The following is a 19,344-nucleotide window of genomic DNA, read 5'->3' as shown; positions in this document are numbered from 1 at the left end:
GGACGGAAGCCATGGTCCTTAGCATAGACCGTGAAGTGCTTCCATTTACTTGTGTAGCTCTTGCGAGTCAAGGCTCTACTGGAGTTCAGAAGAATATTCTTCAATAACCGACCTTCCAGGCAGTGAGCCGCAAGGTTCGTAGAGACAGGTGCAGGATTTTTCCCGTGTCCCTTGACAGCAAGTCTCGATCGAGAGCTACATGGAAGAAGTGGCCATTCATCAGTCTGAGTAGCGATGCAAACCAAGTCTGGTGCGGCCACCATGGTGCTATCAATATGGTTCGCGCACTGTCGTGGATCAGCCTGCCAACCACCCTGTTGAGCAAAGGTAGGGGCGGAAACAGGTAGAGTAGGTTCCTTCCCCAATGATGTTGAAAAGCATCCCCTAGGGAGGTCTGAATGCATCAGTGGTCAAAAAGAAACAGAGGCAAAATGGTGCACGACTGCCGGAAAAAGTAACGCACAAGGCACGTGCACGGCAGGGAGGGGCGCCAGTGAGGAGCTAGTTAATTCATCTGTGAGGTCCCTGCACAGGTGAGTAACCCATTTCTCATGATGACAATGGATCACTTCCAGATTAAGCTTATTTCAATTCCAGATATAGTCTCATCACTAACTTTAAGGAACCAGCCTTGTCCACTTATTTCGTTATATTTCCAAAATAGAACAAATCTAAAGAAATCACTAAAGAAATGCTGATGCACATAAATCCCTTTCAAAGAAAATCAATGTGTTATAAAATATAGCATAGCCTTTATTTCGGTCTTTAATCAGCATAACAACAAAACAGAAAAAACGGTTCAAACAATCTACTCCTACAAATTAATAAAAAGTCTCTATAAAATTTCTTAGTATAATAAGTAGAAGAAGCAAACAGTTAAACAAAACTATATATACAAGTTAGTAAACACTAATAACAGAATGATACCGAGTATAAAGGTAGCAAGACAACAAAATTATGTAATACATACAGAGCGGTGTTAAATCTCATAGAATATTTAGTTCTTAATGAGCTCTAAATGAATTTTGCTAGTTATAAGGCAGAACTTAGCCACATTATAGGATTCTAGAGTCATTCTAATCTGACAAGAGGAAATTTAGGTAAAAGGAATCAGTACAGCTTGGATATGAGCTAATATCTGAATAGATGAATTTATGCCAAACATCACAGTAATACTGCCAGTACAAGAGTACATGAGCTGTCATTTCAATCTCACCAGAGCCACGGGGCAAATATGCTCTCCATGTGGAATTCTTTGATATCTCCCTTCCACCACAGCTGTGCACAAGGCATTGCATCGGGCAAATGTCAGGGCTCTGCAATACTTTGGGACTGTTAGCTGGTTTAAATAGTTGGCAGGTGTAAAGCTCAGAATTTGATTGTCCAAAAAGACACCAATCAGAATGGAGCCCTGATCAATTTGCTGCTTCATTATCATAAATTCTTTCCCTTATTTTGAGCCTGGCGTTTTCATAACCCAGAGTTAGCAGTGCAGTGGGAGAACCACCTTAATAATATATTCTTTCCTCCACCCCTTTTTCTCACCTTGAGTGATAGATGTCCTTTAGGACCAATGGAGCTAAGCCAATGGGATGGAAAATCAGCTTAAGCCATCATTCAAAATAATAATCCAAGCCCTAGACTCTATTTTGAGCAACCCTGCTTCCAGCCGTAGAACCGCCCAAGGAACACAGCTGGGGACCTGAAATATATTCTTCAGGAAATTAGATTGAACCACTTCTAATTTAGAGGAATTAGGGTATATGACCAGCTGCACTCCATATAAGAGCTGTGCACGGACTTTAGCCTCAAAGTGTTTAATAGCCACAGGGATAAAAATGGGCACCCCTGGAATTCCCTGTGTGCTCCTCTTAGCATTCTTTATAACATCTTCTCTGTGCGCAGATCTGTAGTTAGTGGTCTGAAATATTACACCAAGGTACTTAACTTGTTTTACTTGTTCCAATTCGTACCTATTTAATATCCAATTGTAAATGTTTGGTCTGTTCGCAAACACTAGAATCTTACGTTTTACTATAATTAATTTCAAGTGAATGCTCCTTACACTAGGAGGCCAAAGAGCATAATGCTCTTCTTAAACCTATTGGTGTTTGCGAAAGAATGATGGCATCATCTGCATACAAGAGAATAGTGAGATGCTTATCCACTAATTTAGGAGGGTGATGACCCAAATTGTTTAAATGGGAAGCGAGGGAATTAATGTAAAAGTTAAACAATAATGGAGCCAAAATGCATCCTTGTCTTACTCCTAAATGTTAGAATTTCCTTGGTGAGGCGCCCCTGCACACTAGAGCCCACTCTTATACCAGAGTTTTCATGAAGTTTTATTATCAAGCATAATAGCCATTGATGAATTAAGTAGCTTGTTCCAGAGTTTCTCCCTAAGGATCAAATCAAAGGCGGCCCTGAAATCAACAAATCATGAAAACAAAGGAGAGCCACAATTGGAGGAGTATTTCCCTACTATATGCTGCAGAATTAAGACTGGGTCCATGACGGAACAACCTGCACGGAAACCAAACTGCTCCTCAGCCAAGATGTTGTCCATTTCAAACCAATTTAGCAGTCTCTCATACAAGTGTTTGGCATACAGCTTACTTATCACACTGAGCAGACTAATAGGTCTGTAGTTCTCAGGGAGCTTCCTATCACCTTTCTTGTAAATTGGAATAATTATTTTTATTTATTTATTTTTACATTTTATATCCTGCTCTTCCTCCAAGGAGCCCAGAGCGGTGTACTAATTACTTGAGTTTCTCCTCACAACAACCCTGTGAAGTAGGTTAGGTAGGTTAATTAATGCCACACCCCAATCCTTCGGGACATGAGCTGTTTTATCACTATATTAAAATAGCGAAGCCAGGACCGGGTACACCATGCCAGATTATTTCTGACATATGGTCATACCCCAGGGCTTTACCAGGTTTCAAATGTCTTACCAAAGCTTCTATATACAGGTGGCACTCTGGCAGCTGACCCATATCCAATATTGGAGTTGTGCCAGTTTCTTTATCTCTTTTATATAACTTACCAAAGTGTTCCTCCCAAACCAAGGTGGGGTCCACACAATTTGGGTGGGCTATACCACAAGATGATTGTTAGCCACTCAGAGACGTAAGTTTGGGTGGGGTATAAATTTAATGAATTAATGAATGAATGGATAAAATAAAATATAGGGCAATCATACACCAAAACAATGAGGGGTTTTTTTTAATCTTGTGGCTGCTATCAATTGCTGCCAGTCTACTCTCACGGCATCTCTCTTTTTATTTTTCAACAACTGCTTATATTGTTTTTTCTGCAGTATGGCGCTCTGGAGGGAAGCAAACGAAGGGCAGTCCCTGTATTCTTGATAAGCAATAATAAGCTCACTTTTGGCATTACTGCAGTCTTTATCAAACCAGCTCTTGGAGTAAACTGTGGGCTTGTTAGTCTTCAGGGGTCTGGAACAGTATAAAATATATATTTGTGAAGAAATGAATGTCGCAATCATCTTTTCATAGCCACAATCAAATCCTCAATTGGTCCCTTGCAGATTCCCTATATGCAAGAAATACTATTGTTTAAAAATGTTTTCTCCTCCATTCCCAAGGATGAGTATACAGGAAAGGACAACAAAAGGTTACGTTCAGTCACATTTGTTACATATATATCCTGCCTTTATCATGGAACTCAGTAGGGGTGTGCACGGAACCACAGAGCTGCGGTCCGGCACTGTGGGGAAAGCGGCGGGAGGGGTAAGTAAACCCTCCCCGCCCTTAAAGAAACCCCCTCCACCCGAACCAAACCGGCCAGGTCCGGACCGGTCCAGACAATCCGGAGGCCTTTACAATGGCCTCCGGACCGGTCCGGACCCATCCCTAGAACTCAGAGGGTTCCCGGGTGATCACCCAACCAGCAGTTGTCTAGAAAGAGACCCACTCATCTTCAACAAAGTAGCTCTATCATGTAGTCTCAGACCATAGGTTCAACACAAAAGGTGTCTTTAAGCATGCGGAAGGAAGGAATCACCCACAGAAGAGCTGTTTTACATCTAACTAGAACACTGCACAAGAAAAGTGAAGATAATCCAAACATATTAATGTACAAGTGGAAACAAGCAGGGATGTCCCAGGGTGGGCTGTATGAGTGTGTGTGAGTCTGACAGTCACACAGACACACAGAGCGTGCGAGCGAGAGCACGTGCGCGGGGGGGGGGGGCTCAGAGGGTGGCAGCAGCACAGCGAAGTGGAGCCCTGGCAAAGCAGCAGCAGCAAAGAAATTCCTGTTTGTAGTCTCTGCATTGCCACTGACCCCCAGAGTGTGGGTCCAGCCGGCTGTGCTCCTCTCTGGGCAAACCAGAAAGGGGAGCAGTCTCCCTGGGGCTGCACTGCATGCAGCTGAGCAGAGTGCACTGTGGGGGGTGCAATTGGGTCAGGAGCTGTGCTCTGGGGCTGGCAGCAGACAGGGCGATTCCAGTCTACAATTTCCAGGTCACTACTGCTAGGGGTGAAGCCCCAATCCACCCCACTCAGGATGGCACTGGAAACATGAGAACATACCTACTAGAATGCTGCACAACCTCTTCTGCTAGCACTTGCACAACACAGCTAGCAGTTATTAACTTTTTGCTCACTGCTCTTTGAACCCAACTCTATACATCAGAAATCAGTTGATTTCATGTCCAACACAGCTTTTATTAGAGTAATACATGTTTTATCACTTTGCCTAGTTTAAAGATTTTTAGGAATATCTCACCACAAAAAGCCTCCTGTTTCAGCAGACCATTACTTGCACATGTGTTTAACTGAAATTATGGAAATAACTGATAAATAGCAATTTGATGACATAGAGTTGCAAGTTTTAAAAAGGTTGCACATTTAACTACTGAATTCACTGCCTAGAGTCTTTGGAGGAGGCGGTATATAAGAAAATTTTAATAAATATTCAATTCAATTCAGTTTATTATGATCAAAGATCAGCATGCACTATGAATGAATGAATGAATCAATGCATACATACATACATACTGAATGGCAATAGTACTGACTGGTCAACATACCTCAATATTTTTACTTGCTACATTCTTCACAACAGCAGGAAACAATTCAGATGTATTTTTCCCTCTGGCAATCATCTTTTAAAAAACAACATATTTATTACAACATGCTATTTGCAAATAAAACAGTCATTATTTTGTCATGAACCAACCATGTGTTATTACTTCGTTATGAGAGTTTCCAAATACTTTAAAGCATGCTCATCTTTCAAGCAAATATGTCAAAAGCTCCAATAACCTGCTATAGCCACAATGTAAAAGAAATCCTAAATTTTGCTAACGTTTTGTCCCTGAGAAATATTTTAACAGGAACACCCACATTATCAAAGCAGACATTTCATCCCAAAACTATAAATGACACCAAGAACAAGGAAGAGCATCTGGTAATATGGGCAGTTGATGAAATTAAGATCTGAAAAGTGTTCCAAATGTTTACTGACAACCAATTTTGTGTAGTTGTTAGGAAAGAGCATAACATATACAAGAGGAAGGAAAATCAGAAGAATGTTGGCATTTCCATTCAAAATTATTGGATATCATCTGCCTCCTTGCTAGGTTCTCCCAATCCTGAGAAGGATAAATATCCTGTGAAAATTTGCACTCATACCCAGTCAACTTCCAGAAATATTTACTCTGCCTTAAAAGATAGACAGGACACAGACTATAGATAAGTTCCACACTAATAATTTTGGAATAATTTTCTTCAAGGATTTAATATTACCATATTAAAAGGGGGGGAGGGATGTTTAATAATACATATCTCATTATGACAGTATTAGATATTTAGAAGATTGCTAGCTTTAAAACCTACCATGGAAATTCACATGTAACTTGCATTATTCAACTGACCAATCATAATAGCTGCAACGTACCATGTAAATATGTATTTAGGATCTTTTTAAAGTGTATTTTGTCTCATTAAGTCATAATGATCAGTGTAAATCCTTCTTTGTTCATGGCTCATTAACCCAAGAGAACATAATGGGTCTTTCAAAGACTAGAAGGTATCATTTCAATTTAGCCGCTTTAAATAGCTTGCGTATTAAAAGCTCCAGTCTTGAATACTGTATAGAATGAAAATAGAGTTAAGTATATAAGTTTCTTTACTAACCTGTTGCAGTTGACTTAATACTAGCTATCATGTAGCCAATGCTTTCCAAAATTTCTTTTTGCAAGCAACAACAGAACTGCTCAGCCTACCAGTATGAATACAGAATCTATACTGTAGGCCACAACACTGCCATTATATTATTAAGCACTATTTCTCTTAGCCTATTTGTAATCTGAACACACTTATAATTCGTATCTACTTTCAGGATCTAACAGTGTGGATTAATATCCATCAAGCAGATTTAAAGCTGGCTTGAGTTACATTCCTCCTACCTGCCCCCACAAAAAAAGATTGATTTAAGTTACTGATTAAATTAAGATCTGTGTGTTCTAATCCATTTATTTCTTGAACCACCATGCAAAACCAAGTAGTTCCTATAATAAAATAAGTTTGTTTGTTTGTTTATTCAATTTCTATACCACCCTTCCAAAAATGTCTCAGGGCGGTTCACACAGAGAAATAACAAATAAGATAAACAAGATGGTTTACAACTGAATAGAAATTTAGCATGATCTAGGAACATAATCCAGAACTTTTGTTCGTGCAGCCATGAGCCTTTTGCACTACAAAATTACATCTGCTTGGAAACAAGAGAAAAAACTCTGTTTGACTTCCTGTGAACACAAGTAAACATACTATACAAGTTTACTAAGCAGCAGGTTAAGACCACACTTCATTACTACATGTAAGTGTGTGTATTTGTGTGTGTGTACACACACACATCACAAGAGTTCACAAGCAAGCTGCTGCCAGGGGGAGAGGAAAGTACCGACGCCAGCGAACAGGTTTGCAGCCAAGGTGGGAAAGATGGCAGCGGGTGGAGGTGGGGGATGGCAGCAGTGGCCAGGCAAAGAACTAGAGGTGCAGATGCTCTGCACCCAGCTGTGTGAGAGAGAGAGAGAGAGAGAGAGAGAGAGAGAGAGAGAGAGAGAGAGAGAGAGAGAGAGTATTCTAAACAGCAAATCAAACCAGGAATGAAAGCAGAATGCCAGCAGGGGAGGGGGTGCTTCCCAGAGCACTGCATGTATGACTATTTACCTGAGTGGTGGATGCCCTGGGTGTGCACTGGGTACAAGCAGCCCCTGGCTCTCAGGGAACAAGTTCGTCCCTCGAAGCCAAGGTGGCTGACCTGAAGCAGCTCAGGGAGGCAGAAAGGTGTTTATGAAACCCTCAGGGATGTGATAGAGGCATCCCACTCCCAGGCTGACAAATGTGGTTCAATGCAAGCAAGTGTAAAGCAATGCATATTGGGGCAAAAAAACCCAACTGTACACTGATGAGATCTGAGCTGATGGTGATCCACCAGGAGAGAGTACTTTGTAGTCATGGCAGACATCTTGTTGATAGTGTCAACTCAGTGTACAGTAGTGGTGAAAAAGGCAAATTCCTTGCAAAGGATCATTACGATGGGGGATGAAAGTAAGAATGCTAGTATTATAATGCCCTAAGTATTATAATAGAGCCACCTAATGGTGCAGTGGGGAAATGCATGACTAACAAGCAGAAGATTGCCGGTTTGAATCCCCGCTGGTACTATATCAGGCAGCAGCAATATAGGAAGGTGATGATACTGAAAAGCATCATCTCATACTGCGTGGGAGGAGGCAATGTATGCTACCCTTCTGTATTCTACCAAAAGAAAACCACTGGGCTCTGTGGGCGCCAGGAGTCAAATTCGACTTGACGCCATACTTTACGTTTACGTATTATAATGCCCTATACAAATCTATGAAATTGAAGGTGGGGAAATTTAGGACCAACAAGAGAAAGTACTTTTTCTACACAGCACATAATCTATGGTATTTTCTGCCATGGGATGTGATGATGGCCACTAGCTTAGATGTATTTAAAAGTGGTTTAGACAAATTCATGGAGGACAGGTCTATCAATGGCTACTAGCCTCAGAGGCAAGATGCCTCTCAATACCAGTTGCAGGGGAGCAATAGCAGGAGAGAGAGCATGCCCTCAACTCCTGCCTCAGGGCTCCCCAGAGGCATCTGGTGGGCCACTGTGTAGAACAGGATGCTGGACCAGATAGGCTTTGGGTCTGATCCAGCAGGGCCATTCTTCTGTAAGTAAGCATGTGTTACATCAAATGCATATTTGGAAGCAAGTCTCATTAAACAAAGGGTGATTTACTTTCTGCATAGTATACTAGTGTATCCAGAAATGTCCTGAAGAGCTGGTAATTACTAGGCAAAATACTGCTTTCTATGCAAGATGGAAGCTGTTTGGTTGGAGAGTCATAATCATTCATGGTTTGAGAACTCAACATACTGTGCAGCTCATATTGTTAGAGACTATAAAAGTACAAGATCACCCATACTGATTCCATGGATGACACTGATCAATACATAATGGCATCTCCTAGATCTTATACCTCCGATGACTTTCTATCCCTGTGCCCAGTAGCAAACTCTATAACAATAATCTGACTATATCATAATGCTCAACATCAGAAGTCAGATTTTTCTTCTTAATGTTTCTTTTTTACCTATAAAAGCAGGTCTTCACTCAACTATGCAAGTGCGTATACACTAAAGTCAGATTTCCCTTTGAGCCATGTTTTTATCTCTCTCTCTCTCTCTCTCTCTCTCAATAAAATTCTCTAAGACATACCCGTGGCTAATCCCATGCATGGCAGCTCTCGTGAGAGTTCGGAGACCTGCCAGAGAGTCACAGGACAGGTGGGGGGAAGGAAACGGCGGCGGCGGCCAGCCAGCCAGAAAGCAGGGGAGGGGGGTCTGGGGGGATGGCAGATAGGAGAAAAGAAGCCCGCACCCGGCCAGACAGAAAGCAGGGGCGGAGGAGAAAAGGCTGGCTGGCCGGCCAAAAGCCAGCCCGCCCAACCATGAGCGGGGGAGAGAAGAAGTGGATGGCCGGATTGCCAGAAAGCGGGAGGGGGAGGAAAAGGTGGCAGGCGGGCGGGCACATGTACACACTGGCCAGAAAGCAGTGGGGGGTGGGTGGGATGGCAGACGGAAGAAGAAGCCTGCACCCGGCCGGCCAGAAACCAGGGTGGGTTGGAGAAGAAACCTGTCCACCCACAAATGGCGGAGGGAGAGTAGAAGCGGACGTCCAGCCAGCAAGAAAGCAGGGGGAGGAAGAAAAAGTGGCAGGTGGGCAGGACGCACACACACACACACACACATCTCCACCCTGGGATCTAGATTGTACAAGTGATTTGATATATAGCACTCTGTACCTGGCAGCTGACCAGTCACTTTGGTTTAATTCAGAGAAGATGTATTTGTGAACATAAGACAGCCTTCAATGAGACAATGGTTTTTTAAAAGAGTGAATGGGCAGACAAGTTTGTATAGGGGCCATAGTGCTTTCCTCATCACTCATGTCTGCCCTGACTGCAGCACAAGAGGTCTCTGTTAGCCTAATAGACAAGTTTGTTCCTTACAGCCTTCCAAGAAATGTGAGGGGAATCGTTTTAGGAACAAAATGCACTTGAGAAATCCAACCACCACCACCTGTCTCTCATCTCCAATTCATGCCTAGCCCAGCTTGGAGCTTATCCCACAGCTCAAGTTCAGTCCTGTGTCCTCCTTCTGGACCTATCTGTAGAACATTTTACCCATAATGTTCCAATTATAACATGCTCCTGTGTATTGTGTGCAGTGCTCGTTTTTTGTTTTGGGGTGGGTTTTTTTAGATCATTGTTTCCATTTGTTATACACACCAGACTTGGACTTGTTTCTCTTCCCCCTTTCTTTGCCCCTCAATTGCCTGGACAAGGAGAGATACTGCTAGTTAGCACAAATTCAATAGCTTGCCTTAGCAGGTAACAGGAAACAGTTTTCTTGATGGCAGCGTTAGGAACTGTTTGCACATATTCTATAGTACACAGTACAATGAGATGGAAAGGCAGGCAGATCACTGAGTGGAATTATTCTCCAATCATTCAGAGTAGATTTGAGCCCATTAGTTCAGTGAGAGCAAAGGGCAGGAGCAAAAGGCTGGAAGGCAAAGGAAACAGCAGCTCTGTGAAGCAGGTATTGTAAAAACAGCTCCCTCTCCCCCTAAAATCTCTCTCTCCATATATTTTATGCACCATTGTTGGAGGCTCTTATTAAAGTAGAAAAAAAGATTATAATCAGCAATTTAGGGTAATAGTTTTTAACCATTTTTAATCTTATGTTCTTTGTACAGGAGCCAAATTATCATATTAGAACCACATGTCAAAGGATGCTTTAGCAATAGCAATAGCACTTACATTTATATACCGCTCTATACCCGGAGCTCTCTAAGCGGTTTACAATGATTTTAGCATATTGCCCCCAACATTCTGGGTACTCATTTTACCGACCTCAGAAGGATGGAAGGCTGAGTCAACCTTGAGCCCCTGGTCAGGATCGAACTTGTAACCTTCTGGTTACAGGGCGGCAGTTTTACCACTGCGCCACCAGGGGCTTTAGACATGCATTCCTTGAACAGGAGCACTTCATTCTGTCAAAATGCTTCTGAATTCAACAAGAGTTTTAGAGACAATCTGTAGTATGACTGGTGGGGTGGAGAAAAGATAGTGACTGCTGTCCCTTGAGTGCAACCAAGTGGTTTTTGGATCCCAGATTACGGTAAAATCTTCACTATTCTAGCCATGCCAGTTTGTCTGCAGAATTCAGATGCGTGCAAGTAATAGTTTCAAAGAACCACAGAAGTGTAATCTGCGGCACACACTACAGTTTGTTATATCCAGTGCTAAAGTGTTCAAGGCTATACAGGCATATGTGAATTCTACCATTCATCTGACTCCATGAATATAGTCTGTTGTGTGAATATGTTGCTTTGGCAAGGTGACAGTGTCAAATATTCACGGATTTTTCCATTTATCAGTATTAACACTAACACAAGAGTAAGCAAACACATACCTGAGCTGCTAACTGAGCTTGAGCTGCTAAACCCTGCTAATTGAGCAAAGAGGCACCTTTTAAAGTGGTGATTCTCCAAGATTTTGACAGGGGAGAACAACTGGCCCTATCCAGCCCCAGCACAGCATCCCTCCCGTGGCTGTTGCTGGTGTCTGCCTTATGTTTCTTTTTAGAATGTGAACCCTTTAGGGACAGGGAGCCATCTTATTTAGGTATTTTTCTATGTAAACCGCTTTGAGAATTTTGTTGAAGAGCGGTATATAATTATCAGTAGTAGTAGTAAAACACCTCCTCCCTTCAAATTAAATCTGACCAAATTAAGGTGCTCCTATTCAGAGGGTGAAAAGTAACATATTCAGAGCTGTGAACACAATACATAGCATACATCCAACATACCTCAACAATCCTCTTCATAGCATCCAACTTGCTTGGCAGAATCTTTGCTGCTTTCCAGCATTTGTTTCAGATCTTCATTTCTATAAAAGGGAAAACTAATGTGTCAGTCATATCATAACAAGGCTGTGAACTAATAAGCAAGACAAGATGTTATATACATACACCCCTCACTATTTCAAGTTTTTAAATCAATGTATCTGTTCACACACACACACACACACACACACACACACACACACACACACACAGAGAAAGAGCCTATACTGGACGTTAAAATGTTGGAACCAAAACATAGCCAAGAAAAAGAAATCAAAGTTAAAAGACCCAGATACAAAAAGCAGGTGTATGTGTTTGATTTTAAAATTTTAACAACCTGCTTCTATGTCACAAAGTGTTGATGACAGATAGAGCAGTAATACACACAAAAGAAGTTACTGGGGTCCAGCTACTGCATACATTTCATACACACCACACATAGACTTATAACAACTTAATTTTTATTCATCGTACAGAATATGTATGTAAATTCAACGCAAAGGACACAAATTACCAGTACACGTTGGTGATGAAGGCTTAACCCCAGGCTAGCATACTTCTGGACAAGGACTGACTCAACATTTACAAATGTTTCCAAAGAAATTTTTTAAGGAAAATTGACAAAGAGCCTTGCCATATTCTAATAAGACACAGTGACAGTTAACTGTGGTCAGTTTTTACTCAACTGGGTTCATGCTGGGATAGCAGTAATTTACAAGAAATAATACATTAGAAGCCTCTCGTTCTACTTACAGAAAGTATGCTGAATGTATCTATTTAGTTATATTTATAGTGAATGTTCAGAAACATTGCTGCATATTCACCACACACACTGACAGGGAAAGGAATAAGACAGACTTTGAGGATGAAGGGAAGAGGAGAGACAAGAGAACGGCAACCCTAGGGGTGAATGGCACTCAAAATGCTGCTGCAAGAAAAACACTATTCCTCCTCCACTGCAATATAATTTAAAAAAATTACTAACCAAGATAGTTAAGGATCCAAAGAACTATTTTAGAGCCTAATTATTTGCCCAGGATTTATTTTGTTTTGGCTTCCAACCGTAGTATACCCCTCACCCCAATGACATCTCACTAATTTTAAAAAGTCCCTCAATTTTAAAAGCCATTTGCCATGTGAGACTGCTGTTCAAGAAACACATCCAAATAAGACATAGATTAGTATGTACACCCATTTCAAACTGGCTTTAGGCATGGTTTTAGCACTGAAACTGAGTTGCCCCAATGAATGATCTGTTAGGACAGAGACAAGGAGAGTGCAATGTGGTTGATTCTCCTGCTGAGAGCGCCAGCTTTCAATACAGTCCATTGGCCATGACATCCTCCTGGAGAAGCTCTGTGGGCTGGGTGTGGGCACAGTTCTACAGTGGTTTCATGACTATATGAGAGGCCATCTCCAGATGGTGGTAACAGGGGGCTAAGGGTGTGCCCCATGGCATTTATGCTACAGGGTTCTACAAAGTCCCATCTTGTCCTCCATTGCTTTTCAACATCTATATGAAACCTCTGAGAGAGATTATTCAGAATTTAGGACTAAGTGTAATCAGTCCACAAATCTTTTTTGTCTTTACGTTTTTGTGTAAACCGCCTTGGGATTGTTTTAATGAAAGGCGGTCTACAAATTTAACAATCAATCAATCAATCAATCTGCTCACAACCCCAGTGTTAAGCTTATGGTATTTTTTTTTAAAGCACATTTTCTGAGAATAATGTATTACTTCTAACATAAGGGCTTGTCTACAAAAAAGTGGTTTTAGTCTGCATTAAAGGGCATTTCAGCACACTAGCCAATACCAATGTAAACATGCTATTAAACAAGTAATCTCTCAATGGACAATAAAATTTATAGGATATGTATTGGTTCAGCTTAGGTTAGTTAACTTGTATAACATTCCCAACATAGTATACGTTAGCCTGGATCTCAAGTGTATGCAGAGTACCCTTAAAGAAGGAATGCAAGAAAATACACTAGAGTAGATACAATATACTTACAAAATGGGATTTTGTTCACATAGCTCAGCTGGAGTAGTACTAATAATCCTGCTCTCTTCTATACTTGGTTCTGGTTTTAAAGTAACCTGGATGGTCTCTGCTTTATCAAGAGCAAGTTTTACACTGGAAGCAGCTGCACTGATTTTACCCAGTAAAGAAGTGTCTTGCTCCATTCTTTCAAAGACAGGAAGAAAAAATCAGCACACTGCTAACTAAACCTACTTATCAGTAACAAGATTGCAATATAGTTTGAGAAACCTATGAGGTAACAGGATACCCACTCCCTTCACTGGAATAAAATACCTACTATATCAAAGGTCATTTCCTTACAGAAATGTCTGTACCCTGCCAACTTCAACAATTATACATAATAAATACTTTTCAGTTTCATAATATGTGCTGTAAAGTTGTTTTCGCTTCCCATTCTCAAACATAATTAGTGAGCATACCAGGAACATTTTATTATGGTAAAACACAACAGTGTACAATAGATCCCTCAGTGCAGTCCATGTTGCAATTTAACCTAGTTGAAGTTATATAAGTTTTCCTCCAGTTTCCGAGGCCCCTTCAGAAAGTAACACTACTGTGTCAATATAACAAAAAAAGTACAGATCATCTTACAGTTAAGACTCCCTTTACAATAGACTAAGCAGTATTCTGAATTCTAAAAATATGCTAACTGCGAAAGTTGGAGATTAAGCTGGCATAGGAGGCAGGGGAAAACAATTCGGTGGGGATTTATTCCAATTGAACATAAATATTAGAATTATGTCTTGAGTCATAATACCTCAACTATGAACGTATTTTCCCATAGAAAAGTGTTATAAATAGGGATTTGGTTTACAAACCAGACACTATTTCTCACTTGCAGTTGTCAAAGCTGATGGTATGTCAGTGTTACCAGCTACGCTTATTCTGCCCGGCTTCTATTATTATTATTATTATTATTATTATTATTATTATTATTATTATTATTATTATTATTATTATTATTATTTCTTGTTTACACAGACAGATAGGTGTTATTGACTGGTTTGTTTTATCCAGACATCGAGTCCTTCCCAAGGACCTGGGATGCCAGAATTTTATTGTCAATTGTTATAGATATCGTCGCAGAATATAGGCTGTTCCCAGTAAAGCTGCTTTTTGTAACTGGCTAATGGTGATTGCTGTGGCCCCTATGGTGTTGAGGTGCTCTTCAAGGTCTTTTGGAACTGCACCCAGGGCGCCAATGACCACTGGGATTATTTGGGTCTTTTTCTGCCACAGCCTTTCAATTTCAATTTGTAGATCTTTGTATTTGGTGATTTTTTTCTATTTCTTTTTCTTCTATTCTGCTATCCCCTGCTATTGCTATGTCGATTATTTTGACTTGTTTTTCTTTCTTCTCAACTACAGTTATATCTGCTGTATTGTGTGGCAGATGTTTGTCTGTTTGTAGTCGGAGGTCCCATAATATTTTTACATCTTCATTTGCAACAACTTTTTCAATTTTATGGTCCCACCAATGTTTGGCTACAGGTAGCTTGTATTTTTTGCAGATGTTCCAGTGTATTATCCCTGCTACCTTGTCATGCCTTTGTTTGTAGTCAGTCTGTGCGATCTTTTTACAACAGCTGATTAGGTGGTCCACTGTTTCATCTGCTTCTTTACAAAGGCGGCACTTGCTGTTTGTGGTGGATTTTTCGACTTTTGCTCTTATTGCATTTGTTCTTAGTGCCTGTTCTTGTGCAGCCAGTATTAAACCCTCTGTTTCTTTCTTCAAGTTGCCATTCTTAAGCCATTGCCAGGTCTTGGTGATGTCTGATTTTCCACTTATATTGTGCAAATATTGACCATGCAGTGGCTTATTTTTCCATTTTTCTGCTCAGTTCTTGACTTGTTCTTTCTTGTAGGCCTGCTTTGTTTGATTGGTGTTGAACAGTTTCTCGTTATTGACCATTTGAAGCGCATCTTCTTCACTGTCCTTTATATAATCTTCAAGGCCTCTTTTCTCCTCCTCTACTGTTTGATGGACTTGGAGCATTTCCTCTTCCACCTGAGCTGCGAGGGAGGTAGAGCCTATCGACATCACTGCGGGGGTGCAGAGCATGATTGATGGTCATGATTTTCCTGGTCTTACGATCTAGAGTCTCTAGCTCTGCCTGGGTCCAGTCTATTATTCCTGCAGTGTCTCTGATAACAGGTATAGCCCAGGTGTTTATGGCTTGTATGGTGTTCCCACCATTGAGTTTGGACTTGAGGATTTTTCTAACTCTCCTGATGTACTCACTTCCAATTTTCTTTTAACTTCAGTGTGTGCGATGTTATCAGCCTGGAGAATGCCCAAGTATTTGTAAGGTTCTTTCTCTTCCAGATTCTTGATCTTGCTTCCATTGGGCAGTTCTATTCTTTCTGTTTTTGTTATTTTCCCTCTGTTCATTATTAATGCAGCACACTTGTCTAGTCCAAACTCCATTGCTATATCACTACTGAATATACGGACTGTGTTTAGCAATGATTCGATTTCTGACTGGGACTTTCCATACAACTTCAGATCGTCCATGTGCAGCAGATGGTTGATTTTACTGGATGTTTTAGATGTTTGGTATCCAAGGCCTGTTTTGTTTAGTATTTGTGAAAGTGGGGTCATGGCGATTACAAACAACAGAAGGGATAGTGAGTCCCCTTGGAAAATGCCTCTTCTAATGCTAACCTGTCCAAGTGTCTCACCATTGATTGTTAGCTGTGTACTCCACATGCTCATTGCTTTTTTAATAAATATCTGAATGTTTTTGCTGACACCAGTTTCTAAACATTTTAGTATCCATGTGCGAGGCAATGAATCAAAGGCTTTCTTGTAGTCAATCCATGCAACACTTAGATTTGTTTTTCTTCTCTTGCAGTTTTCTAAAATCGTTTTGTCAATCAGCAGCTGGTCTTTTGTGCCTCTGGTGTTCGGGCAATTTCCTTTCTGTTCAACTGGAAGCTGTTTGTTAGTTAATAAGTGTTGCATCACTTCATCTGCTATTATTCCAGTTAATAATTTGAACATGGTTGGCAGGCAGGTTATAGATCTATAATTACTTGGAACTGCACCTTTTGCTGGGTCTTTCATTATGAGATGAGTTTTCCCATTTGTTAGCCATTGTTCAACATCACCGCCTTGCAAAATGTGACTGAACTGTTTTGATAGTTGTTTATGAAGGCTTGTTAGGTGTTTAAGCCAAAAGCCATGCAGTTCATCGTTGCCTGGTGCAGTCCAATTTTTAATTTTCTTTGCGCTTTCACTTATTAATTCTGGTGTTATTATTAGATCTTGCATTTGTTGGTTACATTTTTTGAACTCTTTCATCCAGCCTGCTTTTTTATTATAATCTATTGGATTGTCCCATAATTTCCCCCAGAATTCCACTGTTTCTTCTTTATTTGGTGTTTCTACATTTCTTGCAGTTTCTCCTTCTATGCTTTGGTAGCAACATCTCTGATTTGACAGGAATTGGAGATTCTGCCTGTGTTGTATAATTCTGGCTTCATATCTGCTAATCTTCTTTGACACTGCTGTTATTTGCTGCTTTATTATTTCCAGGACTTCTCTAATTTTCCTTGAATCGAGGTGGTATTTTTGGATCAGATACTGTTTGGTGTTTTCATTCTTCAGCTTCTTGTCTTTCATATCTTTCAATTTACTAGCATCTGATCTAAGCCTGGAGATTTTATTTTCTAATCTAATCTTCCATTTAGGTGATGTACTGCTTTCTTTTTTTACAGGTCCACTGACCTTATATCCGAGCTCTTGTGTTGTTATTGTTGCTGCACTGTACATTAGTTGGTTTGTTTCTTGCAAATTATTGGTTATTTCTGCAAGTGCAGCAATGACATCTTTTAATGCCTGAGCAAGTTGGTTTTTGGCAACTGTTTTTAGAGCTGGAAGTCGAACTCTGGTGGTTGTTTGGTTCATGTGCTCAGTTATTTTTTGCTTTAGTTCTTGTTGCTTTTCTGTTAAATGGCATTTGGGTTTTTGAGGTGAAGGCAAAGGGGAGGTTGCCTGGTTTTGAATTTGAAACAGTTCAGCAACAGTGGCATCCTCGATTTCCGACACCTCCTCCACCTGTGCCTGAGCAACTTCTTCAGTTGGTGGTAATTCTTCTTCCATATCTTGAGCCTGTGTTGCTCTTTGCAGTTCTTCCAGCTCAACTCCTGTGAATACTTTATTTCTTATTATGAATCTTCTCTGGTCTGCTAGCCTTTGTTCTGTGATTTCTGTATCAGGATGCTTCTCTTTCCAAATTTGGTACATTCTTTTTAAATAACCTCTTCTAGTTGGACTAGACTTGTAACAGAAGATCATTATTTCCTTGTTGGCATTTTCTGTATATATTTTTTCGGTTAAGCGACGTTTCTTCCAGTAACTTTGCTGTCTTCAGCCCTGGTTGCTCAACTGAAGATCCTGAGTCCTGTTGCCCACTTGCCACCAGATATCCAGGGATTATAGCACCTGGCGCGGTCCTTGTTGACCCGGGCGACGACCAATCCGGTATAGATTTATTAAAGTTACGTCTCACCATATTGTTGATGGGAGATAAACTCTTTGTCTGGCTCCTCTGGTGAGACCTGTCCAGTATGGTTGGACCTCTGGCATAGCTCTCACCTTCTTCAGAGCACACAAGCCCCACAACCACGCCAAGGTAGCGCCTCACTGGGGGAAGTACTACTACTACTACTACTACTACTACTACATTATTTATATCCCGCTCTTCCTCCAAGGAGCCCAGAGCAGTGTACTACATACTTGAGTTTCTCTTTCACAACAACCCTGTGAAGTAGGTTAGGCTGAGAGAGAAGTGACTGGCCCAGAGTCACCCAGCTAGTATCATGGCTGAATGGGGATTTGAACTCGGGTCTCCCCGGTCCTAGTCCGGCACTCTAACCACTATACCACACTGGCTCTTTGCACCACAACCCTCCAACACATGGTTGGTAGGGCAGAAATTGTTAGAAACTCAGATTCGTATTTTTCCTTAAGTTCTAAGTTAAAGAACTTCAGTTATTTAAGTTTGCACCGTTCCTAAGTTACATTGTATTGTATTTTAAGTTAGACGAGTTCTTGGCGGGTAGGCATACGCCGCTCCTAAGTGCTCTAAGTTAGTGATCTAAGTGTGTGTTTTCAATTGTTTCAGCTAAAATGTTCCTGTTTTACGGAGCACAGTCTTCAGTAAAGAAGTATCTGCCATTTCTAGCACCAGCACCCCGCTAAGCCAGCAGGTTTCACCAGAAGAAACTCTGCGTCCTAGCTACTTTGGTTCTGTGTTTTGTTTGTGCTTTTAGACGCTCTTGCTCAACTCAGTCTGCACAGAAATTGGGTTTTCAGCAAGTGCTGTACCCCAGAAATTTAAGAGACACTTAGCAATTTAGTTTCACAATTTGCAAGTGGAAAAAATTTTTCATTTGAGGCCAAAAAAAACCCTTGCATATCGTGAAGAGACAGGAAAGCCTGTTCTGCCCTGAGGCAGTGTGCAAGAATACCCTAATTTGATCACCTCCACCATCTGGCTCTCAAGGCTTTAATGTCTCATGTCCAGCGGAACCAAGCAGATTTTAGTCTTCACCCTTGGTCAGCAGGAACAACAATAAAATCTCCCCAATGTCCCTTCCTATTTTGCTTAAGATGGTCACTCTTTTTGCTGTTTGGCAAGTTGTTGCCTCTTGGGAAAGTATTGTGATGCTGCTCAGTGAGGTACATTGTGATTGGAAGTTTCTCTCCGCAGAGCTGATCATAAAAGAGTATTCTTGTCCAGTAACAGAGTGTGCTCCAGTAGCGAAGACACCCTTAGACTGTCCCATATCTGAAGTTTTCCTGAACTCACAGTC

At 41.0% G+C, this 19,344-nt stretch overlaps 1 protein-coding gene across 1 annotated transcript in view; it reads right to left on the bottom strand.

Annotated features, from left to right (window-relative positions):
- The window catches only part of AP3B1 (adaptor related protein complex 3 subunit beta 1), a 211,232-nt gene extending 199,706 nt beyond the window's left edge, over positions 1–11,526 (bottom strand). The window contains 3 exon segments of the mRNA XM_053295883.1: positions 5,063–5,137; positions 11,447–11,479; positions 11,481–11,526. Coding sequence (XP_053151858.1) covers positions 5,063–5,137; positions 11,447–11,479; positions 11,481–11,507 — 135 coding nt within the window. The 5' untranslated portion in view covers positions 11,508–11,526.
- Between the last annotated feature and the right edge of the window lie 7,818 nt (positions 11,527–19,344).

Source organism: Hemicordylus capensis, chromosome 2, assembly GCF_027244095.1.
Source record: "Hemicordylus capensis ecotype Gifberg chromosome 2, rHemCap1.1.pri, whole genome shotgun sequence".
Lineage (NCBI taxonomy): Eukaryota > Metazoa > Chordata > Lepidosauria > Squamata > Cordylidae > Hemicordylus > Hemicordylus capensis.
This window is presented reverse-complemented; position numbering and strand designations above follow the sequence as displayed.